The 27,642-nt window shown below is 40.0% G+C and overlaps 1 protein-coding gene across 1 annotated transcript in view; it reads right to left on the bottom strand.

Annotated features, from left to right (window-relative positions):
• Nucleotides 1-27,642, bottom strand: part of Morc1 (MORC family CW-type zinc finger 1) — a 212,158-nt gene that overhangs the window by 148,551 nt on the left and 35,965 nt on the right. Inside the window, exon 9 of the mRNA XM_031360105.1 lies at nucleotides 3,810-3,935. Coding sequence (XP_031215965.1) covers nucleotides 3,810-3,935 — 126 coding nt within the window. The remainder of the gene's footprint in view (nucleotides 1-3,809; nucleotides 3,936-27,642) is intronic.

Below are 27,642 nucleotides of genomic sequence, written 5' to 3'. Positions count from 1 at the left end.
TCTTGTATCAAGTTTGAAGAAGAGGACTTTATAAGTTACTCTTTCTCTGAGATGAATGATTTTCCAAAGTATCACAGCTAATGAACCAAATTCTTACCCTCACCTAATATCTGTGCGACCCTCCAAGTAGAAACATTGTTCATTGAAACAGTTGGTGAATGACTTTATGGATAGACCATCTTAATACCTACACCATTTCTTAAATGAATGTAACTTGTTCTCTGTGGGCTGAGAATGAAGTCACTGACTCAAGTCAAATGGCTTTGACCATAGCTGCAAGTCTGTATCCAAAAATCGAGCCTACAATTCATTTCTTGGTGCAGCAGAACTATCAACTCTCAGCTTAGCTACGATGGAGGTAAAATCCTTTGGTGATATGAGGGTCATTGAAATACAGCCTTATTACAATGAAACCCAATGTTTAAAAATTGTTCTTATTTTGGGCTTGTACCACAGTAAGAGCCAAGATTTAAACTCTACTAAATACAAAACAAACAAAAAGACAAAAAAAAAAAAACTCAGGTGACAGCAGATGTTGGAGAGGTTGTGGAGAAACAGGAACACTCCATCATTGCTGGTGGTATTGCAAGCTGGTACAACTACTCTGGAAATCAGTTTGGCGGTTCCTCCAGAAATTGGACATATTTCTATCAGAGGACCCAGCTGTACCACTCCTGGGCACATATCCAGAAAACGCTCCAACATGTAATAAGGACACATACTCCACCATGTTCATAGCAGCCTTATTTATGATAGCCAGAAACTGGAAAAAACCCAGATGTCCCTCAACAGAGGAATGGATACAGAAATTGTGGTACATCTACAAAATGGAGTACTACTCAGCTATTAAAAACAATGAATTTATGAATTTCTTGGTAAAATGGATGGGTCTGGAGAATATCATCCTGAGTGAGGTAACCCAATCACTAAAGAACACACATGGTATGCACTCTCTGATAAGTGGTTATTAGCCCAGAAGTTTGGAATACAGAAAGAACAACCCACAAACCATGAGAAACTCAAGAAGTAAGACCAAAATGTGGACATTTCATTCCTTCTTAAAAGGGGGAACAAAATACCCATGGAAGGAGTTGCAGAGCCTTCCTATGAAGCAGAGACTAAAGGAAGGACAAGCCAGCCTAATACAGCTATCTCCTGAGAGGTTCTGATAGTACCTGACTAACACGGATGTAGAAGCTCACAGCTATCCATTGAACTGAGTACAGGGTCCCCAATGAAGGAGTTAGAGAAAGGACCAAAGGAGCTGAAGGGTTTGCAGTCCCTTAGGATGAACAACAATATGAACTAACTAGTACCCTCAGAGCTTCCAGGGATTCAACCACCAACCAAGGAGTATACATGGTGGGACTAATTGTTCTGGCAGCATGTGTATAGTAGAGGATTGCAAAGTCGATCATCAATGCGAGGAGAGGCCCTTGGCCGTGTGAAGGTTCTGTGCCCCAGTGTAGGGGAATGCCAGGGCCAATAAGTGGGAGAGGGTAGGGTGGCAAGCATGGGGAGGGGGGGAGGCAACAGGGTTTTGTTCTTGTTGTGTTTATTTGTTTGTTTGTTTTTTGGAGGGGAAACTAGGGAGGGAGAAATCCTATGACGTATAAATAAAGAAAATATCTAATAAAAAAAAAGAAAAAGAAAAAGAGTACTGACTGCCTTTCCAGAGGACCCGGGTTCAGGTCCCAGCACCCACATTGCAGCTCACAACTGTCTGTAACTCCAGTTGCAGAGGACTCAATATCCCCTCACAGATATACATGCAGGAAAAACACCAATGTACACTAGATAAAAATAAATACACTATTCTAAAAAATCTAATGGTTGATCTGTCACTTATCCATATCATTTTTTTAATGAATTCAACTCTTTTCATACCTTGTTTTGTGTACTACTTAGGAGATATATTCCACTAGGTCAGGATCAAATATGAATTGAAAAAAACCATTCACATTTGGCTTCTTTATCCAAGTTACTACTGCAAATACTGAAGAGAGTATAATGCAGGAACAAAGCTAGTGACACCGACACATGCACATACACACATTGACATATTGCCTACCTCTGGCAGTACAAAGCTGAGAATGTCATTTCAAAAGGTGAAGGCAAACATACTAGGATGGAAACAGCAACTGTTTGACACAAAGAGTTTTACGTTGTAAAACTCAGCTTGTTAATATTCTTCAGAAAATGGAAAGGAATACATTTTCCAGTGGTTTGAACATTTTTCTTAACCAAACTCACTAAGACAGGAATAGCTTGAAAAGACTAGCTGACTGATCCAGGAGACCCTTGGTACCTCCCACAAGACTGAGACTGATGGAGAGGAGACACTGTTTGATATTCACTAGGGAATGAACAGCCTGACAGGGTCTCAGCCTATGCACACTTTACTTTCAAAGATGATCTTCAGTATGAACAGAAATCAAAATTGGAGCTGTTGAGAAATCCACCATTGTTTGGTGAAGGCACAGAATCAAGGTGATCTGTATTTTCAATTTTACCTCTCTTTAAGGAATTTTTCAAGCCCCAGACCAGCAGTTGAGAGTTCATGACACCATGGCAACATGAGAGCAAAGATGCTTTACCAAAAATAACTCGATATACAGAAAGGAACACCAAATATGTATTGGTAAAGAGAAAAAAAATGGAACCAGAAGATTTGAGTTTTTATGCAGATCTCTAACACTGTGATGGTTTAAAGCAAAGCAAAACCACAGAGCCACTGTAGAAAATAATATAAGTAAAAGGTACGTCTTCAGCCCTCATTAAAACATTGATTCTCCTTGTGCATAGTAAGTTCCTTAAGTGACACTCATTTTTTTTTTCTTCTAGTCTCTGTACCTGTACAATCTGACTCATGGAGTATGCTAATCTCTTGTACAAGTCAATGACTACCCAGAAAAAAAAACAGTAAAAATAAGAAAAGACTATTGGAACTTCATAAGTATTTGGGCAAGACTGATTCTATATTATGAAAATTCAAGCTTAAATTTTGTATTAAATATATGTATAAAATAAGGGGCTGGAGAAATGGCTCAACAGGTAAGAGCCATTGCTGATCTTCCAGAGGTCTCAGGTTCAATTTCTAGCACTACAGATCCGAACTGTCTTTAACCCTAGTTCCAGGGATTTAATGCCCAATCCTGACTTCAGTGAATGCTGCATACAAGTGGGATATAGACATGCATGCAGACAAAATGCCCATAGATATAAAATAATAAAATAAAAACAACTTTTCAAAGAAAATAAAAATATATGTAGTAAAATATAAGTGGATCAGGTATTTTATACATCTGCTCATTCTATATGCATACCATGCATAACTGTAAGCCGTGAGTTGCTTAATGATAGGGGTAGTATATTATAGTCTGAGAACTGGGTCATTAGCCCCAGTGTCCTTACAACACTAAGGAACTTGTGTCATCATTAAGTGGTAAAAATCTTATGGAATCGCTTCCTTATAATCTCATCCTGAAGAACACTACTATATAACAAGACCGTACAGAGCTTAATAGTTCTATATAAACTATTAACTATATTAACTATTACTATATAAACTAAAAACACCTCCAGTTGTGTTTTCTCCTTGGAAACAATCACAACCAAAGCATGAAAGTGAACAGCCAATTCCTACTAAGAGTCTTCTTCAAACTTCTCCTGTTCCCTGAAGTGTTCAGTCTTGCCCGACAGCAAGGAGAGACTCTTAACATCAGTCAATGCCTTCTTGACAACCTGAGGAGTTATATCAATTTTATATGTAAAAAAAAATACCAAGGAAATAAAGGAAAACATGTTACCTGGGTTTGTAGAGGGAATAACACAGGAGCTTTGTTTGAACTCTTTTGGCCTGAATAAATATTTTCATCCGGGGTTCAAAATACAGAACAGCTGTGTAGGCTCTGAATGAACGTCTCTCTGGAAATCTGAAAGAACAAATTCAATAGGTCACAGGGTAGTGGGTACCATTCTCTTTGGGAAGATTAAAAAAAATGAAATGTTCTACTAGTGCACTCTGTCTTAGTTATTTTTCTGTTGCTGCAATAAAACACTATGATCAAAACAACTAATGTAAGGGATAGGGTACACAGGGTGAGAGTTCTTCAGGCCAGGGCAGCATGGCACCAAGCAGCAGGCCTGTTCACTGGAGCAGCATCTAAGCTTCCATATAAAACCACAAACAAAAAGCAAAGAGAGCGCTCACTGGACATGGCCCGGGCTTTTGAAACGTCAAAGACCACTCCACTAGTGATACTCCTTCTCCAATAAGGACACACTTCCTTCTCCTCTCCAAACAGCTCTACCAAGTGTCATGCGCAGACATTAGAGCCATGGGCTCGTTCTCTTTCAGGTTCCTATACGCTCTTAGAAACCTTTTTCCAGAACTAACAATGCTGCAAACACAAGCAAATCTTACCACATTCATGGCATTAAGTTTCTGAACAGAAGGCAAACAGAGATAACATTTGCTTTGGTCAGAACTAAAAAGCTGTTGGCAGCTAACCAACGATAAGAAGATACATCAGTCATAGGAAATATACTTTACATTAGCTGACCCAGTAATTGATGCAGAAGAACAAAAATCAAACAAATAAGCAATGTAATCTTCCTGTTCAAACATAACTAAGAGATTGTAGGCTCATGTGAACAAAAGGAATTCCTATTAATCAGTTGTGAACAGAGAAATAAAATTGGGGAAAAAACCATGTCTAATTTGCTTTCAGAACTTTGAAGGGGACATATAAAACTTAACTCCATACACACATCAGGTATTAGAATAAGTATTTATGGTTGGCTGAGAGGATACTCTAACAGGATGGGTGAAAGAAGACAAAGAAGAAAGAAAAAAAAAAGAACAGAATGGGAGACAAGTAAGCAGAAGTAAGAACAGTGTCAGCCGTCTCAGGAAAACCACTGTGGGAAGCTGCACGGTGCTGCGAGGTTGCTGGAACACTGCCTCTTAGCAGACCTTAAATATTAAAATCCACTTGTGAGCTGTAAATATTCTCCAAATAGACAAGAAATGCTGGACAAAAGCAAACTGAGCCAGGCTCAGTTTAAGAGGTGCGTTCTGTGCTTCTAGGCTGCAGGAAAGTCTCTGAGATAGAGGAGAAAACAGGGAGCCATTCTCTCTGGTTCACGAGGAGACAGAGATGATGGGGTGAAGCTCTGAGGTCCATCTGAGGGACCTGCTCAAAGGGCACTCAGTCCAAGGGTAGAACTCCAAGGGATTCCAGAAACTGAAGGTGAAGCCCTAAGTAATCCAAGGGTACTCTGGTAAGATATAATTTCCTTTGGATACCATCTGAAGCACAATCAAAGATAAGGAATTCCTTTCAATTGTTCCAATTTTCTGACATGAATTATGTCAAAGTACCTAGTGTGTGGCTGTTATGCCATAAATATCAATGAACTTTTAAATTTATTTTTAAGTCGGCATATGAAATAATGAGTTTCTTTATTACAGCATGTTCATGCATATATGTCATTACCAATACACTTAATATAACGAGATGCTACCTGCATTAAGGTATTGCACTATGATACTGCAGTTTCATTTAGTACCCCAGGGGTTAAACAATTAAGTATCTCTTCACTTAGTCAAAAAAATAATGGTTCTTGTGATGCTTATAAACATCCCAAGGAATCCTACCACTGTTGAAATCCTTTCCCATCCTGTGATTTGAAATTGCCCTGAAGCTGCTAACTCCTTATTTGTACACTTATCAAAATGGACACATTGTTGATATTTCAAGGTTAAAGTCAAGAGTAATTCAGAGAGATTGGGGATTTCAATCAGTGCGAGAGTACTTGCCAAGTATGCACAAAGCCCTTGGTTCAATTCCCAAAATAGCAAAACAACAGCATAATTTATGACAAAGTTTATGAAGTGGAGAAGTGTAGTGAGAACTCAAAGTGATTAACAAGTTCTGATAGACACACACATGCACACACACACACACACACACCACACACACAGACACACACACCATATTCATAATGACAGTAGTATTTCTGTTTGTTTGGAGGTCCAGGATAACTTTTTTTAAAAGAGAAAATCTGTGTAGTCCTGGCAGTTGCTATGTAAAGCAGGCTGGCCTCCATCTTACAGAGATCCTCCTGCCTCTGCCTTCTGAGTACTAGGATTAAAGGCATGCACCACCATGCCAGTCCTCAGGATGACTGAGGTCCTGCAATCCTCTTGTGTCACCTCCTTATGACTGGGATTATAGATATCAATGTACCTAGGTAGTACTTCTACCTGTTGGTGCTTGTCTCTGCCCTTCTGTCCAGCGGAAATAAGGAGGCAACAACAAGCTCTTCTCCATGCAGTTTATTAAGGAACCTTGTACTACAGAATCATTCGTTCAGTTTTTCTTCCTTCTTAGCTAGCTTCCTCCTATATTCTTCTATATCTTCTTCTTACATCTTACTAGTTACATCTTCTTGCTTACATCTTACTTCTTCTATCTTACTTCTATTTCCTACTTATTCCTATCCCCTACATACATCTTACTTCTACTCCCTACATCTTACTTCTATCTCTATTTCCTACATCTTACTTACTCCTGTTCCCTACATCTTACTTACTCCTATTCTTACATACATCTTACTTCTATTCTTCCATACATCTTACTTCTACTTCTACATACATCTTACTTCTATTCCCTACATCTTACTTCTATTATTTCCAGCCCCCAGCCCTTGTGGATTAAATACTTTCCCTGGTCCCAATCAGCATCGGCTACATGGCAAAGCATAATAGGCTGTGGGAAATCATGCCAGCTTGCATCACAAACTAGAGGCACTCAGCTTTTCCAACTAAGGGCGTGTTTATCAATGCTCTCTGCTCTGGCCGGAGACCAGGTGTTCAATATATATTTATGGTGGCAGCTGCGGCTCCCCACAGTGCTGAATTTATTAATTCAAAATTCTGTAGGTAAATATACATAGCAAGCTTGTCAGAGGTCATCAGGACCCTCCTTCTGTGAGATAGCCCACTGGAAGGACTTATGACTAAGATTTATCACAGGTCTGTAATGAGGATACACATAGGAGCAAAGAAGAAAGTGGGAGAGTCTGGAGGAACCCATTTGCCAGCTGCTTCTTACTTTTTTTTTCATTTGTATACATTTTTCATTGCTATGATCAGATATCTGATGAAAATAACTTAAAGGAGGAAAGATTTATTTGGGTTCCTAATTCCAGAGATTTCACTCCATGATCACTTGGCCCCGTACACTTAGAAATAACATCATGGTAGCAAGAATGTGTGACTTTTCACTTCATGCTTGATCAGTTAGCAGAAACCCCAATAGGACAAGGCCTTGCTAACACACTTCTGAGAGTCCCATCATAATGACCTACTTCCTCCAGCTTAGCTTCACTTCCTAAGCTTCCACAACTTCCAGAAATGCTGCCTCACACTGAAAATCAATAATTCAGTACAGGACCCTTTTGATGAAACAATGTCCAAAGTATAACACTTCCCTATCATGAAGGTCCACATATCACTGTCATCCCTAGCTATGAAAACACAACAACATATTCACTGTAACCCATCCAAGGGAAATTCCTGAAAGACTCAGTACACAAGATCAGGGGTTTGTGGGACTCTAGCAGTATCAGCACCTGCTACCTATCATGTGTCTAAGTTCCAGAGTGCCAGGGAGGAAAATAGGATTTTATTGTAAGTCATTATCCCAGTTTCATTTCTGTAACTGAGAAAAACAACATGACAAAAAGCAACTTAGTAAAGATAGGAGTTATGGGCTTGTAATTTCAGGTCAGTTTATTGCTTCTAAGAAGTCATGGCAGAGACTTAAAGTTTCACATGCACTGTCAAGATCTGAGTGAGAATATAACGTGTGAATCCTTGCCTACTTCTTCTCATCTAGCTTTTCACTCTCTCATACTTTAGGACTCTCTGCCTAGGGAATAATGCTGCCCACAGTGAGCTCAGCCTTCCTCTATCAACTAATTGACTAATAATCAAGACAGTCCTCCACATGTACATATGCCATACCATGTCCATAGGCCAGCCAGATATAATTTCTAATCACAACTCGTTTCCTGGGTGATTCTAGAGTGTGACAAGTTAGCAATTAAAACTAACCAGTGCAGTCCAGCTCTTTGAATAATCTAGATGTAGTGATGCAACTTTTCAGTTAAATGAAAGGTTTCTAGCAGTGTTGGAAACTACCAGAAGCCAGCCATTGGTCAAGCTTATAAACCAGCTCTTCTGAGGATTGTTGCAGGCTTACCTCTTCTCTACTCCTCTTTTCTCAAGTTTCTGTTTGTGACATACAGAGCAGAACTAGTTCTAATTTCTGAAGTCTGAGGTATAAAGCAAACACGGCTAAATACAGAATGCAAAGGGTTTACTTGTTCTGGGCAAATTAATGTTGTAGCCTCATCTCTTTCCAGCTTGGATTAGCCAACTACTCTCAGTTCTCAAATATGGCTCACACCATCTCATCTCCAGTCCACGGGATGTCCCACCGGTTCAATCTTGGCTAGCTCCTTCAGACCTCTCTGGATGCACCCTTGATATCTCACTTCTATTGAAGTATTTCCTCACCTCCAGAGTGGTAGAGCCTGTGTGAGTCCCTTGTTCTGTCCCTCCTGCCCTGTCTTTGCCTCTGTATTTCTCTCTCCATCAGGTTGTAAATTCCATGTGGTTAGTGACCTCATCCATTAAATAAATGGTTCTTCATGTGAATGAAGGACCATTCACGGCTTTTCTTGCCTAGTTTAGGATGAGCAGCAGAGCATTCCCCCTGTGATGAGGTCTTTTCATGGAAGATCATCTTCAGTGTTGATGCTATCCAATTGTAGATAAAGCCGTGCACTGAGGGGTTCACAAAGAAACACCCAGTCGTCAGGATATCTTTAGAAGACAAGGGATTGTCTGCAACTCTCTAATTGTAAGGACCCTCTTTGCATAAATTCTTCAAGGGCTTTTCTTGTCTCATTTCTGCACAAACTTCCGTCCTTTCTGCCTCCAGATGCTTTCCCAGAGGAGTCCATATCTCTATCACTGTGTGGTTTCCTTTTTCACTTTCTATTTAATTAGCTCTGATAAGAAACTGAAGCAAGCCACTGTTGCCATCTCCAGCCCTCCCCACTCAGAGTCACATGACAAGCAGAAGTAAAGAAAAGGCTATTTTAAGATTTAACCTGCTGCTTGCAGAGTCTGGGGAATATGGTGGAGGAGAAGCAGATTAGAATCAGTGTCCTTTTCTCTGCTTAGACTTGAGAATTCTTAGAAGTCTGTCTGCAATTTGGCTTTCATGGTCTGCTATGCAATCTGTGCAGCTTTCTTTACCTGCTCAGTCCACATTCTTCTATTTCTGGGGCTGCCCCATTTCTTAGATGCATGTAGACTGGCATAGTAGTCATACAACAATTAGTAATAATAATAATAATAATAATAATAACAACAACAACAACAATAATAAAAACAGGGAAGGGCAGGAATGTGAGGGCAAGCTCCTGCATCCAGGTCTTGCCTTTGTCTACTGATTCAGATCCCTGGGGCTGGAGTTTAAGAGGATGAACTCCTCAAGGCTGCCCCCAGATTCCTTCCCTCTATGAAGCTTAGAAATCACAGCTTGGTAGACATAGCTGGCAGGAGATATGTAGGCAGAGAATCACGAGAAAGGAGAACATACACATAGGTGTTTAGGAATAGAACACTATCTGATTCAAGTCACAGGCCATATGAAGCCTAAGGAGGAAGAAAATCAAAATGTGGAGGCTTCACTGGTCTTTAGAAGGGTGAATAGTCACAGGAAGAAATATGGAGACAAAGTGTGGAGCAGAGACTGAAGGAAAGGCCATCCAGAGACTGTTGCACCTGGGGATCCATCCCATATACAGTCACCAACCCCAGACACTATTGTGGATGTCGGGAAGTACTTGCTGATAGAAGCCTAATATGGCTGTCTTCTGAGAGGCTCTACCAGAGCCTGACAAATACAGAGGAGGAAACTCAAAGCCAACCATTGGACTTAGTTCAGGGGTCCATTGGACTGAGTTCAATGGAGGTGATGGAGAAGGGACTGAAGGAGGTGAGGGGGTTTGCAGCTCCCAGGGGCCAGACCACCAACCAAAGAATATATATGGAGCAACCCATGGGGCTGGCCACATATGTGGTTGGATATCAGTGGGAGGAGAGGCCCTCAGGTGTTCAATGCCCCAGTGTAAGAGAATACCAGGACTGGAGGATAGGAGTTGGGGAAGCACCCTCATAGAGGCAGGGAGGAGGGGATGGAGGTTACAAAGGGGAGACCTGGAAAGGGGAAACATTTGAAATGTAAATAAAGAAAATATCCAAGAAAAAAAAGAATTAGTGAAATAAAGAGGCCATGAATTTGGGGGAAAAAAAAGAACACTATGTATGTATAGTCCCTATGTATGTACAGCCACAAAGGAACCCAGACAACAGACTTCCATCCAAGCCATCAACAGAGATATTCTTGTGCTATAGCATGAATGTCCCCATAAAAATCCATGTTAAAACTTAAAATCCACTGGGTGACATTAAAAAGTGCAACCCCATGGGAACCATAAGAGAAAACTAAGTCATTAAATACATTCATATATTCATTTATTAGTGGCTTAATAGGTTAATGATTATCTCCAGTCTAGGTCTGTTATAAAAGTACCCTTGTCTTTGTTTTTCCCACTGTGGGGTCTTCTGTCTCTCTGACTGTGGTGTCATCTGATAGTTTGGGGCACAGTAAAGAGATCCTAACAGAAAGAAGATATTTACCAGATACAAGTCCATGGTCTTAGATCTCTCACCTTCCAAAATCATGAGTTAAGTAATCCTAGTCTCAAAAAATAGCCCATCCTTATGTACTCTAGTACAGCAACAGGAAAATAGGTTAAGGTACCATATATAGTCTATGGCTGGGACATGTGCTCTGAATTCCAGGCACAGCATTAAGCTAAGTCCTTTTAGAGTACCTCAGGGATGTCATATGTTATGTATAAAATAGTTATATATAACATCCAAAGTTGTGTTCCCATAAAACAGACAAGTTGTTATACTTGACATTAACAAAGTCTATATTAATGTGCACACCAAAGGCTCCATGAAGATTTTTCAACCAGAGTAAATTCTGAACTTTGAACAGACTTACTGAATGTTAGGTTGAAGATTATACCTAAGAGAAGTGTCAATTGAAAGAGGTAACTTCAAAGAAAAGTCCTAAGCTACATGGGGTAATGAAAGCGCTTCTTTTGCGGTCACCATAGGATGTCAGCAGCATATAAGAACAGTCTGGAGTTGTAGCAGTGATGTGTTCCAGTAAGCTTGGTTAAGATGTAAACTAGGGTCATTATGGAAGGCTACCCAATGATTGCCAATTTAAAAACTGCTGGCAATGTGTCTTCTAATTTCAAAACATGACATAGGACAAAATCCTCACTAGTTCTGTGCATTATAACATCATTCTGGAAGGGGGTGGACTGGTGTTCTCCAGTCCCAAGAGCCTCAGCCCTGATGAGTTAGTTCTAAAGATAAAACTTTACAAGGACAGTCAATTCCACAAGCCTTATTTTCTTCTCCTGGGGTTCAGTGCTTTCACCCAGTGTCCTATATATTCAGGACATTTAATTTATAATGTTTACACTATACTAAGTCATTGAAGGTAATATGAGCACAAGAAATCCCAGTGTAAAACAGAGCAGCTGCAATGGATCATGTGATCAAAACAAAGCCCAAAGAATTAGAAAAAGATGCCTGAGAGGTGATTAGACCTCTAGAGTTTGACATGGCTAAGACTCCAATTGTAACAAAGTCCCTCTCACATCATATAGGTCTTCAGTGATCTTCAGAGACGGGAGGCAGAACCTATGACGAAGGCTTCATAGTGCCTTCCTCCCATAGAATCTACTATATGCTTAGAGAATCAAGCAGACAATAGCACTCCCATTAGTCATTTGAATCTAAGCCATTTGTTGCCTGATGTGTACCAGACACTGGCTTAGTTTCCTACTGTACAAACTAATGACATTATAACAAATGCCAGAAAGAAGAGCTGAGAGGAGAAGCAGAGTGGGAGCAAGACAGCACTGAGGTCTTCCACACATCAAGTGTTGCATCTCTTTTAGCTGCATGACATTCACATAAAGTAGATGCTATATAGCTGTGTTTTATACAAAGGAACACAGAAGTTTAGAACCATAGACAACTGGTCACCAGAACAACAGCTCTCCATAACTACCTATGTACACATAAACCTGCATCGCTTCAACTTGTTCATACAGATGTGGATTTAATGATCTGGTGGCCCCATTTTCTGATACTGTCTATCACTATACATAGAATAAATTACATGCCATTAGGCAGCCAACAGCTCCTAGACATCCAATTAACCCTAATGTCTCTACTGGCAGAGCAGACTATTAGGTAGACAAATGTTTTTTTTTTTTTTTTTGGTTTTGTTTTGTTGTTTGTGTTTTAATAAAGACATAAAATCAGGTGGTCAGAATGAGCATACACATAGTCTCCTGGTGAAACCCAGGATACTATTAGTGAGGCCTGAGAGCTGAGGGCTTGGAGCTGGCCTGATAGATCTGGGCATCCAAATTATTCAGCCATACAACTATAGAACAATCAAGCATTCTATGGGAGTACAGTGGAATACCATAGAAGACTTCTTGTTTTGTTTTATTAAAGGTTAAAAAAGATTGGTCTGGTGGCTATTTAGGCATCAGGGACAGGTTTAGAGAACCAGGAGTAGATGTAGAAAGACCTAGTGACAATGAAAGTTATGTTGCAATAATGAAGCTGGGTATGACTAGGTGTGTACCAGAACATTATTAAGTGGGTGCATGTGAATCTTTCTAGAGAGTGAAGCCACTATGAAGTAACTGAGTATTAAGAATAAGACAAGGATTTGACCTACAGGTGATATATAGTGGGAATTACAAAAGTCCAGAGAAAAGGCTTAAAGCTACCTAAGGTTGAAGAGAAAATCATGATTATAAAAAGCTTAATAATTGCTGCTAATGGTAGTATATTTCTTCAATGCCAGCACTCAGGAAGCAGAGACAGGTGGATCCCTGAGCTGAAGGCCAGCCTAATCTATGTACCAAGATACATGCCAGCCAGAGGTAATTAGTAATACCTTGCCAGAGGGGGGTGGGGAGAGACAGAGAGAGAAAGACAGACAGACAGAGAGACAGAGAGAGACAGAGAGAGGGGAGAATATATAATTATATCTGCATGACATTTCTCAATAACTTGGGCTCAGAAAGTGAAAATAGAATGCTAACTTTTAAGGCATACTCTTTTGAGAAAACATTTTCATTTAAATAAAATTTGCAATGAGAAAAAAAGAAAAGATCACTTTTAGGAATAATATATGTCCAAAAGCTTACTTCTAACAAACTATGAAATAGTCATTTGAGGGACTAGCCCAGAAAATGAACAATAAATCCAAGAAGGGAGAAAATGATGTGGAAGATGCAGAGGAATTCCAAATAAATAGTGTAATTAAGCCTAAATAATTGTTTATGCATGATTTGATAAACACTATAAAAATGTGCAACTATAATCCTAGACAATTCCAAAAGGTTAGGATGCAAGAGCACTCTGTGTGTTTGAAATGACATAAATAAAAATGAGCTCCACAGTTAGACAGTAGAATCTCAAGTTTAGGCATGTTTATTAAATGTAAAAGCAAACCACTAAAAATAATACAACCCAACAGGTCATTTGCAAACCTTTGGGGCAAGATAAGAGTGTTCTCTCCCTTGGAGAAACAAAACCACAACTATGTTTTTAGAAAAGGAAAGACAGAAAACTACAGCAGGACAGAAATAACAAATAAATAAAATAAATGAAGTAAAATTAACAAATGAGACACAGGACGTGTGAAATGTAAGCCCAAGCATAGCCAGGACACAGTGAACATGCATTACACAAAATGCTACCACCACCAGAATGGGTGACAAGGTCTAATACTGGCTGCTTGTGTTAGGCCAAACAAATCAAAAGCACTGTTATTAAAAGGCTGTGTGGTACAAGACACAGAGAGAAGGGACAGTCAGAAGAAACCAGTATAGAAAGGCTGGTTTCTGATAGAACTGAAACAAAGTAGAAGCATATGCTGGTTGGTAGTGATACTAAATTTTATCAAAAGATTCACCTAAGAAGTTGTATATGTCAGAAGCATATATTACTTATTACTTATTAGAAATATACATAACAAAAGTTTGTGGAAGTCATGAAACCTAGACTTGGCCATACACATCATAGAGAATTCTAACTGTTCTCAAAAACTATTAATGGGAACAAGAAAAAAAATAGATTTGTGTAACCAAAAGATATCTCAAAATGAAAAATTAAGGAAAAATGATAAATTAGGTCTAATCTAAACTGGCATATATTTCAAGATTCAAGTTGCAAAAGTGGGCACCGGCACTGGAGTGTGCTGGCTGTATTTTTTCCAACTTGACACAAGATAGAGTCATCTGAGAGGGAACCTCAACTGAGAGAACACCTCTGTAAAACTGTAGTCAAGCCTGTAAGTAAGCCTATGGGACATTTTTTGATTAAGGATCCAAGTGGTAGGGCAAAGGCCATTATGAGTAGTGTTAGCCCTAAGTAGATCTTTTCTGGGATATATAAGAAGACAGGATGAGTTGATCATGAAGAGCAAGCCAGTAAGCAGTATTCCTCCAGTTCCCCATGACCTCTGCTTCAGTTCATTCTCCAGATCCCTGCCCTGCCTTGAGTTTCTGCCCTGCCCTCTTTCAAAAGACTGTGATGTGGAACTATAAGCTGAAATAAATCCTTTCCTCTCCAAATTGCTTTTGGTCAAAGAGACAACCTTAATTTGCTGAATAATTTCTACAGTAGAAATGAGGCTAAGGGAGCTGAAGTAAGAAACAGTTTTACATTACTTTATGTCTTAGCTAGGGTTTCTATTGCTACGAAGAATCACCATTACCATCAAGCAAGTTGAAGAGAAAAGGGTTTATTTGGCTTACAGTGTTCATTGTTGAAGGAACTCAGGACAGGAACTCAAACAGGACAGGATCATGGAGGCAAGAGCTGATATAGAAGCCATGGAGGGGGGATGCTTACTAGCTTGCTTGCTATGGCTTACTCAGCCTGCTTTCTTACAGAACCAAGGCCCTCCAGCCCAAGGGGTGGCACCACCTACCATTGGTTGGGCCCTCCCCCACTGATCACTAATTGAGAAAATGCCCTACAGCTAGATCTCAGGGAGGCATTTTCTCAACTGAGGCTTCTTCCTCTCTGATGACGCTAACTTGTGTGTCAAGTTGGCACACAAAACCAGCCAGTGCATTTTATATATTAAGAAAATTCCATATCTGTATACAAATTAAAACAACTCCTTTCATTCCCATCCCTCCTTCTGCTTCAAGGATAAAGGCCCTGGAACAAGTGATAGACAACTAGGTGAGAAAGAGAAGATTAAGTTATGACAGACAATGATGAAAAACCTAAGTGCTTAGATCCAGGGTTCAATGGAATATCCTACTACCACTTCAACTAAAAATTGTTCTTATTTTGGGCTTGTACCACAGTAAGAGCCAAGATTTTAAACTCTACTAAATACAAAACAAACAAACAAACAAAAAAAGACTTTATATATTTATGTTTATTTAAGAAAATACTAGTAGTGATGTATTATTTTGAAATATACAGTTAATACGTTTGGAGTTATTTAAAATTTATATTGAGGAAAATGTATGTATTTTCAGTATTGCTGTAGACAAGCATCTACATAATACTGTTAAATTGATTGTTGTTTTATATCAAACAACTTTTATAATACTTGTTTTAATTGTTATAATATTTTATAAATTTTAAGGAATATGACAAAAAAGATATTGTAGGTATTGAAGAGGAGGTCTCTGGGAGGAGTTGGCATACAAAAGGGAAACAAGAATGTGATTTAATTCTATCTACTTAAAGTATGTTTTTAAATGTTAACAAATTCAGACAAATTGAAATCATGTAACTTTTCTCATCATAATGCAATAAAAGTTAAAAAAATACAAAAAAAGAAGTTAAGCAAGAAAAAAAAAGAAAATTTCAATATCTTTAATAGATTATATCTGTATACAAATTAAAACAACTCCTTTCATTCCCATCCCTCCTTCTGCTTCAAGAATAAAGGCCCTGGAACAAGTGATTGACAACTAGGTGAGAAAGAGAAGATTAAGTTATGACAGACAATGAAGAAAAACCTAAGTGCTTAGATCCAGGGTTTAATGGCATATCCTACCACCACTTCAACTACAAATGACAAAATTGTAATTCCATACTCTTCCTCCAAGGGTTCTGTATCCTTTAAGTGAAATGGAGAACATGTGGACTGTAAGGTTAGAATTCTGTATCTGGTGGCTACACAAAACTTTGCACGAAGGGTATGGAAACAGAATCATGGATGCTGTAGATATGGCATATGCCAATCCACAGTGAGCACACACTTGGAAACAATGACAAGTGTGCACACCTTCCACCAGCTGGCCATCTTCCACTTGCTTAGTCCTACTCTTCCCAGATAATGCAGTGTCTTTGGAAATGGCACTAAGTTTTAGTTATCCGTGGAACTAAGACCAAAGTTGACTAACAATTACCAAGGAGAATAAGATAACATTTACTAAAGACTTGCTTTGCACAAATAGAACACTTTAGAGGAGGAAAGATCACATGTGAACTACAACACAGGGATGGAAGGCAACAAAGATGGTTTAAGATAGGGAACTTGGCTTACACTTCCAAAAGTGACCCCATATTAATTAATGAATACCATCCATAACCCTACAGAAATACCTTAATTTAATTTCTATTCTTTAATAGTACAATCTCCTTTCTAAGTAACTCTTGACTTTCTTTTGAATTTTTATAGATATTGTGTGGGTGGTGTGTTTAATGTGTGCATGTGTATGTGAGCTTGTGCATATATGTGTGTGTGGAGGTCAGAAATAGAAGTCAGATAGTCTCCTCTATGTACTGTGCCTTTTGTGTTCATTTGTTCATTTGTTTTTGAGGCAAAGTCTCTCACTGAACCTGGTAACAGGCAATAGGCAAAACAGGCTGGCCATTCAGCTCTGGGGATCCACCTGCCTCCTGTCCCCCAAGTGTTAGTGTTATAAACATGTGCTACTATCACTAGCTTTATTACACAGGTGCTGGGAATTCAAACCCATTTCATGTGTGTGCAGCAGGCACTTTGCCAAGTGAACTATCTCCCTAATGCCTGTGAAGTTATTTCTCATGCCTCCTTTTATGCACATTGCATAAGTTTTAACATGATTATACTCTAGCACAACTCTTACCCTACAAGTACAGCCCATTTTCTCCACATCACCTGGAAACCATGTCTAATTCCTTTTCTCTCTTAATAATCTATATTCATAGTTATGAAGATATGTATATATAGCTATATATGCAACGTATACATTGAGCAGGTTGTATTTATATGTTTAGAAATACACACACACACACACACACACACACACACACACACACACCTGAGGCCATGAATTTGAGAAAGAACAAAAGGAAGTACATGGGAGGGGTTGTTTTTGAGACAGTGTCTCTCACTGAACCCGGGAACAGCTAGCTAACTGGAAAGACAGGCTGGCCATTCGGCTCTGGGGATCTACCTGCCTTTTGTCACAGTGTCATCATGGAACAAGTCCTGCTGCCGCCTCACTGCTGCTGCTACCGACCAGCCTTCAGCACAATGATAGACTCAGATTCCTACACTGAACATCAGCGTGAAATAATAGTCGCAAATACACCACAAACATTCAGACCGTTTGACTGAGTAATTATCTACTTGGGTAGAAAATTCAAGAAAATAACTCAAAACAAAAGGATGCAAGGTGAGTTAAATAGAAGATACTCGAGGAGGTTAGACTTGTAAAGAAAGAAAGAAAAATCATTCACCAAAGAAGAAAAGTATCAGTGTAAGTAGGTTCATTTTGACATCTGTAAATAACATGCCATGCTGGTACCAACGCTGTTATCAATAGGTTCAGGTGTGGTTATGTATAGTCTGGTAATTCAAGTCAATGTAGACTCTTAGAAACCACTTTATGAGTAGAGAAATCATTAAGAAATCCATCTTAGCAATACCACATAATAGCTTACTAATGCAGTTCATTATCAGTGTGTCAATTTAATAATGAAAAATAAGACTGTAAAATACTAGAATCCAATACTAAAAACTGGTTCTCAACTATCACGTGTAAGTTTTTCTGTTTTCTTAAAAATTTTAAGAACATTGTTTCACAACGGATTTTATAATGCATAAAAATGGAAACACAGGCCTAGTGGTACATTCTTACAACCCTAGCACTTGAGAGGTGGAAGGAGGAGAATTTTGAGTTCTAGGCCATCATCAGCTACATAGTAAAGAAAAGACCAACTTGGGCTACATGAAATTCTGTCTTAAACATACAAAAATGAAGGAAAGTAAATTGAAACGGAAACTTAAGGGTTCTTTGAAAAATCAGTTGGACGGTGTTTTGTTGGGGCAAACAAGTGAAGGAATGTTTAACTGAAGTGGACACAGGTGAGAAGATGTTCTGCTAAAGCAACCATGTGAAAGGACATGGGATGAAGGATTCTTTGCTAACAACATGCTAGTATTGGTATGCCTTACATTGCATAGTCGAGCTGCATTTGCCTGGACTCCATAGAAAGAAATGCACCAAAAAACTTCTGGTGGTATGCTGCAGTTCTCCCGCTGTTTCCTCACACTTGGGCTGATTGGCAGAATGATGTCAGCTGAGACAGATACATGTGTTGAGACAAGACACATGCTTAGGCAAAACCCATGGAAGACACATGTTGTTTGGACAGTGTGATGATTTGTATATGCTTGGCCCAGGGAGTGGCACTATTAGAAGGTGTGGCCTTATTAGACTTGGAGGTGTGTCACTGTGGGCATAGGTTTAATACCCTTGTCCTAGCTGCCTAGAAGAATTTTCTCCTGTTTTCCTTCAGAACAAGATGTATAAACTTTAGCTCCTCCTGCACCATGCCTGCCTGGATGCTGCAGTGCTCCCACCTTGATGATAATAGATTGAATCTCTGAACCTGTAAGGCAGTCCCAATTAAATGCTATCCTTATAAGAGTTGCATTGGTTATGGTGTCTGTTCACAGAAGACAGAAGTTGGATGAGGGACTGGTATATTGTTGTGATGGGCCTGACCATGCTTTTGCTTGGAAGAATGTGGATTTGGGAACTTTGGATTTGGAAAGCAGTGGAATCCTTTAAGTGGGGACTTAATGGGCTATTCCAGTAGGAATATGGAAGACTTGTTGCTGAGAGTGATTTAAACTGTGCAGACCTGGCCAGAGAGGTTTCAGTGGAGAAGAATTATGTGGCCTAGAGACTGTTTTTGTGATATTTTGGTGAAGAATGTGGCTGCTTTTTGCCCTTGTCTGAAGAGTCTACCTGAGGCTAAGGTGAAGAGATTTATATTAATTGTACTGATAAAGGAAGTCTCAAAAGCAGCCCAGCAGAGACTTGCTCTTTGGTTAAGTCTCATGAAGAGCATTTTGAACAAGCATACCAAGCTTACAAAGGAAAAATGCTAAATACATGGTTCAAATATCAACTTAGAGCTATTTGCAGATGATATGCTAGTATATATAACAGATCCCAGGAATTCTACAGAGAACTCCTACAGCTGATAAACACTTTCATTTAGGTGGCTGGATAAAAATTAACTCAGAAAAATGAACAGCCCTCTTTATATGATAAAATGATAACCAAGCCAAGTAAGAAATTAGGGAAACAACATTCTTTGCAGTAGCCACAAATAATATAAAATACCTTGGTATAAATCTAACCAGTGAAAGATCTATATAACAAGAACTTCAAATCACTGAACAAAGAAATTGAGGAAAGTATCAGAAAATGAGTAGATCTCCCATGCTCATGGATGGGTAAGATTAACATAGTGAAAATGACCACCTTACCAAAAACAATCTACAGATTCAATGCAATTCCCTTCAAAATTCCAACACAATTATTTTCAATCCCTGAAGGAAAAATTCTCAATTTTATGTGGAAAACAAAAATCTCAAAATACTTAAAATAATCCTAAACAATAAAAGAACTTCTGGAGGTATCGCCATCCCTTACCTCACAAGCTGTACTATAGCTTGTGATCACTAATGATAAAAGCGGCACGGTATTGGTATAAAACAGACTGGTTCATCAATGGAATCAGTAGGATAGGAGGCCTTGAAATATACCCACACACATAAAAACACTTCATTTTTGACAAAGAAGGCAAAGCCATACAACAGCAAAAAGAAAACACCTTTAACAAATGGTCAAACTGGATGTCTGCACGAGGAAGGATACAAATAGATCCATATCTACCATCCTGTACAAAGTCAAGTCCAAGTAGATCCAAGACCTCAACATAAAATTGGATACACTAAATCTAGTAGAAAAGAAAGTGAGAAAGAGCCTTGAAACCACTGGTACAGGAGACAACTTTCTGAACAGAATACCAATAGATAAGGCTCTGAGATTAATAATTGATAAATTATTTTCATAAAGCTGAAAAACTTCTGTAAAGCAAAGAACACTGTCAATAGGACAAAATGACAGCAAACAGATTGCAAAGGATCTTCACCATCTTCACACATCTTCACATCTGGCAGAGGACTAATGTCTAAAATACATACACAACTTACAAAATTAGACACCAACAACCCAAATAACCCAATTAAAAAATGGTGTACCCGGTCCCCAGTGAAGAAGTTAGAGAAAGGACCTATGGAGATGAGGGGTTTGCAGCCCCTTAGGACAAACAACAATATGAACTAACTAGCACCCTCAGAGTTCCCAGGGTCTCAACCACCAACCAACTGCACATGGTGGGTCTGATTGTTCTGGCAGCATGTGTATAGTAGAGGATTGCAAATTCGATCATCAATAGGAGGAGAGGACCTCGGCCCTGTGAAGGTTCTGTGCCCCAGTGTAAGGGAATGCCAGGGCCAAGAAGTGGGAGAGGGTGGGTTGGCAGGCATGAGGAGGGGGAGGCAACAGGGGTTTGTTCTTGTTGTTTTTGTTTGTTTTTTGAAGGGGAAACTGGGAAAGGAGAAATTTACATGTAAATAAAGAAAAGAAAAAGAAAAAGAAATGGTGTACAACCAGGCAGTGGTGGCACAAGCCTTTAATCCTAGCACTTGGGAGGCAGAGGCAGGTGGATTTCTGAGTTCGAGGCCAGCCTGGTCTACAGAGTGAGTTCCAGGACAACTAAGACTACACAGAGAAACCCTGTCTCGAAAACAAAAACAAAAACAAAAACAAAAACAAAAACAAAAAAAATGGTGTACAGAGCTAAACAGAATTCTCAGCAGAGGAATCTTGAAACACTTAAAGAAATGTTCAAAGTCCTTAGTCATGGAAATGCAAATCAAAATGACCCTGAGATTCCATCTTACACCAGTCAAAATGGCTAAGATCAAAAACTCAAGTGACAGCATATGCTGGTAAGGATGTGGAGCAAGGGGAACACTCCTCCATTGCTGGTGGGAGTGTAAACTTGTACAACTACTTTGGAAATCAATTTGGCAGTTTCTCAGAAAACTGGGAATAGTTCTACCTCAAGACACAGTTATACTACTCCTGGGCATATACCCAAAAGATGTTCTACTATACCACACGGACACTTGCTCAAGGATATTCATAGCAGCTTTACTCATGATAACCACAAACTGGAAACAGCCTAGATGTCCCTCAACTGAAGAATGGATAAAGAAAATGTGGTAGAGCTACACAATGAAAATCTTACCATTCAATCATTAAAATGAAGACATCATGAATTTTGCAGCTAAATGGATGGAATATGAGAATATCTTCCTGAGTGGGGTAACCCAGATCCAAAGAGACATACATGATATGTACTTGTTCATAAGTGGATACTAGCCATAAAGTACAGGATATCCACACTATACACCACAGAAACAAAGAAGCTAAACAATAAGAAAGACCCAAGCAAAGATGCTTGAATCTCACTTAGGAAGGGAAATAAAATCATCATAGCAGGCAAATGGAGATAGAGAGAGGGATTGGGTAGGAGAGGGGTTGGGAGGGAAGTGATGGAGCTTCCGGATTGGGTGTGAGAGAGACAGGATAGAGGGCCAGAAGGCCATGAGAATGAATAGATATCTGCAGCTGAGAGAGAGGGCATCTCGAGGACTTGTTAGAAACCTGGGAAGGAGAGGTTCCCAGGAATCAATGAGGGGTGACCTTAACTGAGACTCACAGCAGTGGGAATATGGACCCTGAAGAGGCCACCTCCTGTAGCCAGACAGGAACCCCATTGGAGTGATAGGGACACCCACCCATCCAAAAAACATTCAACACAAAATTTATCCCGTCAACAAGAAATACAAGGAAAGGGATGGAGCAGAGACTGAGTAAATGGCCAACTTAATGCCCATCTCATGGGTAAGCACCAATCCCGGACACTATTTATGACACTGTTATGCTTGCAGACAGAAGCCTCACATAACTTCCTCTCAGAGGTTCGTTCCATCCATAGCTGACTAAAACAGATGCAGAGACACACAGCTAAGCATTGGATGGAGCTTGGGGACTCTTATGGAAGAGATGGAAGAACTGAGGGCCCTGAAGGGGATAGGAACTGCACAGGAAGACCTACAGAGTCATCTAACATGGACCCTTGGGTCGCTCAGTGACTAAACCAACCAAAGAACATATATGGGCTGGACCTAGACCCTCTGCAAATATGTAGCTGATGTGCAGCTCCATCTTCATGCAGGTCCCCAAACAACTGGAGCAGGGACTATCTCTAAAGCTGTTGCCTGTCTGTAGAATATGCTCTACTGGACTGCTTAACTGGACTTAACTGGACTGCTCTATCTGGCCTCAGAGGGGGAGGCTGTACCTAGCCCTGTGGAGACTTGAAGTACCAGGATGGGGAGATACCTATGAAGGGCCACTGCCCCTCTCAGAGAAGAAGGGGAGGCAGATGGGGGGAGGCACTTGTATGCGAGAGGGACCAGGGCAGGGGGCAGCAATCAGCAATCAGTAAAGTGAATGAATGAATGAATGAATGAATGAATGAGTAGATAAATAAAAACTGTCAATTTCCCTACTAAACTATATGATGTCCTAGGTCTGATCCATTTTCTTTATTTTGTAATTGACTGCATAAATGTCTTTGGAAGCTTCAGGCATCATTAGACAATCTGGAAACAGCGAGAACTTTCTCCCTCAACTTAGGCTGACAAATTATTCCTCTAATAATGGACTGTTTTCTGACATTAATGTTGAAATGCCAAGGCACGCTGACAGATAACTTGAAAATGTGTATGCAAAGCTTTTAAATAGCATGAAATATCAGTTTTGGAACCAACTGTTAAACAGAAGGGCCGGGGCCGTGGGAAACGTGGAGAGTGTAATGGAGGTGCCCGTAACAACTCTGGCCTCTGTCCTGATATTGGCATATTAATGCTGGCAAGTGGATTCCCAGCACTACAGCAATTAGGCTGGATGCGGATTTTTTTCTAAGTGAACAAAATCCTCCCTATTTCTATTTATTCAGAATTCTACATCTCATAAAAACAAGAAAAAAATATAAAACAGAAAAATTACAAAAGGTAATCCAAAAACTATTTCAAACAATAAGCTAAAAGAGACTAAGTTTCCCCTCATAGGTAAAGGAAGCGAGGCGCTGCTAAGCGGACGTGTTGACGAGGATAACAGCCCTCGGGCTAAACCATGCTGTTGAGTACAGCGGCGACTGGCTACTGCTGCTATCCGACACCACTCTGAATTCCTGTGTGCTATGTGTCTAAAACATACCCTAGAGTCAAAGATGAGGAAGACAGAGAGAGAGAGACAGAGACAGAGACAAAGAGACAGAGAGAGAGACAGACAGATAGACAGACAGAGAGGAAGAGAGAGAACAGAAAACACATCTTCACTATTGTTCATATTGAGACTGAAATTGAATTATTTTTGATATATCAGATTAAATAAAACAGTACTAAAATCATGCTTTATGTGCTTCTTTGGACTTAACACAGCTAGTAAGAAATTTAAGATTAGACTACATAACCATTCATAAAACAAATTGAATTATAATCAATTACTTTGGGGTTTTTTTTGTTTGTTTTTTTGTGTGAGGTTTTTTGTTTGTTTGTTTGTTTGTTTTTGAGACAGGGTTTGTCTGTGTAGCCCTGGTTGTCCTGGAACTCACTCTGTAGACCACGCTGGCCTCAAACTCAGAAATCCACCTGCCTCTGCCTCCCAAATGCTAGGATTAAAGGCATGCACCACCACTGCCCAGCAAATTTTGATTTTTTTATTAGATGTTTTCTTTATTTACATTTCAGATGTTATCTCCTTTCCCAGTTTCCCCCCCAAAAAAACCCTATCCCCCCGCAGCTTAACAACCAATCCACTCCCATTTCCTGGCCCTGGCATTTCCCTACACTAGGGCATAGAGCCTTCACAGGACCAAGGGCCTCTCATCCCATTGATGACCGACTTGGCCATTCTCTGCTATACATATGCTACTGGGCCATGAGTCCCACCATGTGTACTCCTTGGTTGGTGGTTTAGTACTTGGGAGCTCTGAGGGTACTGGTTAGTTCATATTGTTGTTCGTCCTAAGGGGCTGTAAACCCTTTAGCTCCTTGGGTCCTTTCTCTAGCTCCTTCATTGGGGACCCTGTGCTCAGTCCAGTAGATGGCTATAAGCCTCTACTTCTGTATTAGTCAGGCACTGTCAGAGCCTCTCAGGAGACAGCTATATCAGGCTTCTGTCAGCAGCATTTGCTGGTATCCATAATAGTGTCTGGATTTGATGACTGAATATGGGAAGGATTCCCATGTGAAGCAGTCTCTGGATTGTCCTTCCTTCAGTCTCTGCTCCATAGTTAGTCTCTGAAACTCCTTCCATGGGTATTTTGTTCCCCCTTCTAAGAAGGATCTAAGAATCCACACTTTGATCTTCCTTTTTCTTGAGTTTCTTGTGGTTTGTGGATTGTATCTTGGGTATTCTGAGCTTCTCAGCTAATATCCATTTACCAGTGAGTGCATACCATGTGTGTTCTTTTGTGATTGAGTTACCTCACTCGGGATGATATTCTCCAAATCCACCCATTTCCCTAAGAATTTCCTAAATTCATTGTTTTAATAGCTGAGTAGTACTCCATTGTGTAAATGTACCACATTTTCTGTATCCATTCTTCTGTTGAGGGACATCTGGGTTGTTTCCAGCTTCTGGCTATTATAAATATGGCTGCTATGAACATAGTGGAGCATGTGTCCTTATAACATGTTGGAAAATCTTTTGGGTATATGCCCAGGAGTGGTATTGCTGGGTCCTCGGGTAGTACTATATGCTATACATGTGACTCTGTGTGTAGTTGTGTGTGTGTGTGTGTGTGTGTGTGTGTGGCTGTGGCTGTGTAGAAGTCAGAAGATAGCATTAAATGCCCTGGAGTCAGAAATATAGACAGTTGTGGGCTGCCCAACTAGGATGCTAAGAATAAAACTCAGCTCCTCTGGAGGAGCAGCAAGCCCTCCTAGTCACATAAACAACTCTACAGCCCCATAAGTTGCATTTGAAGTCCCTTTTAGTCCTTTAGTCCAACAGTGAGTCTGGCACTGAAAAGCCACATACCCTTTGGTATGTTGCTGAAAGCCCTGGTTAGTTACTTTACAGCAACCTCAGTTTATTAGAGACTCCACGTGTACCTTCTCTCAGTACCTTCTCATTCTGTTTATCTTGAGTCCATAATAGATAAGAATGATGATCCTAATTGATTTGTTTATTACATAAACAAGGGGAGTTCACATAAGACCACCTTGAGCAGACACATCCTATAGATGATTTCTCTCCATATTCTTTTCACTTTTGGTCATATTCTTTCTTCTTTGCTCCCTACCTATCTACAAACCCACTCACACCTTATCCACATTTGTTGATTTGTGATAACACTGAACTCTGATGTTGTTTGTTTTAATATATGTAAAATAGGAGTGCACTGTTAAGGAACTTTGTAAGTCTTATTACCCAATTGATCTCCACTTGTTCTGGCATTCCATCACCTGAGAAACATCTGAAATGTATTATTTTCCAGCCTTGCTATCCAGAGAGTCTGAATAGGAAGTCTTAGTGAGACCTATTTAAGAAGCTGCCCAGCTAATATCCAATGTATGCAAAGAACTCCAGAAGTTAGACTCCAGAGAACCAAATAACCCTATTAAAAAATTGGCTACAGAGCGAAACAAAGAATTCTCAACTGATGAATACCAAATGGCTGTGAAGCACCTAAAGAAATGTTCAACATCCTTAGTCATCAGGGAAATGCAAATCAAAACAATTCTGAGATTCCACCTCAAACCAGTCAGATTGGCTAGGGTAAAAAACTCTGGTGACAGCAGATGCTGGAGAGGTTGTGGAGAAACAGGAACACTACTTCATTGCTGGTGGGATTGCAAGCTGATACAACCACTCTAGAAATCAGTTTGGCAGTTCCTCCGAAAATTGGACATAGTTCTACTGGAGGACCCAGCTATACCACTCCTGGGCATATACCCAGAAGATGCTCCAACATGTAATAAGGACACATGCTCCACCATGTTCATAGCAGACTTATTTATAATAGCCAGAAACTAGAAACAAGCCAGATGTCCCTCAACAAAGGAATGGATACAGAAATTGTGGTACATATACACAATGGAGTACTACTCAGCTATTAAAAACAATGAATTTATGAATTTCTTAGGGAAATGGATGGATCTGGAGAAGATCATCCTGAGTGAGGTAACCCAATCACAAAAGAACACACATGGTATGCACTCTCTGATAAATGGTTATTAGCCCAGAAGTTCAGAATACAGGAAGAACAACCCACAAACCACAAGAAACTCAAGAAGGAAGACCAAAAGGTAGACATTTAATTCCTTCTTAAAGGGGGAAACAAAATACCCATGGAAGGAGTTGCAGAGACTAACTATAAAGCAGAGACTGAAGGAAGGACAAGCCAGCCTGATATAGCTATCTCTCCTGAGAGGCTCTGACAGTACCTGACTAACACAGATGTAGAGGCTCACAGCCATCCATTGAACTGAGTACAGGGTCCCCAATGGAGTTAGAGAAAGGACCCAAGGAGCTGAAGGGTTTGCAGCCCCTTAGGACGAACAATAATATGAACTAAAAAGTACCCTCAGCGCTCCCAGGGACTCAACCACCAACCAAGAACTATACTTGGTGGGACTGATTGTTCTGGTAGCATGTGTATAGTAGAGGATTGCAAAGTCGATCATCAATGGGAGGAGAGGCCCTTGGCTCCATGAAGATTCTGTGCCCAGTGTAGGGGAATGCCAGGGCCAATAAGTGGGAGAGGGTGGGTGGTAAGCAGCGGGAGGGGGGAGGCAACAGGGGTTTGTTCTTGTTGTTTTTGTTTGTTTGTTTGTTTGTCTGTCTGTCTGAGGGGAACTGAGAAAGGAGAAATCATATGACATGTAAATAAAGAAAATATCTAATTAAAAGGAGAAGGAGAAGGAGAAGGAGAGGGAGGAGGAGGAGAAGGAGGAGAAGGAGGAGGAGGAGGAGGAG

This window comes from Mastomys coucha, unplaced genomic scaffold (genome assembly GCF_008632895.1).
Source record: "Mastomys coucha isolate ucsf_1 unplaced genomic scaffold, UCSF_Mcou_1 pScaffold12, whole genome shotgun sequence".
NCBI lineage: Eukaryota > Metazoa > Chordata > Mammalia > Rodentia > Muridae > Mastomys > Mastomys coucha.
This window is presented reverse-complemented; position numbering and strand designations above follow the sequence as displayed.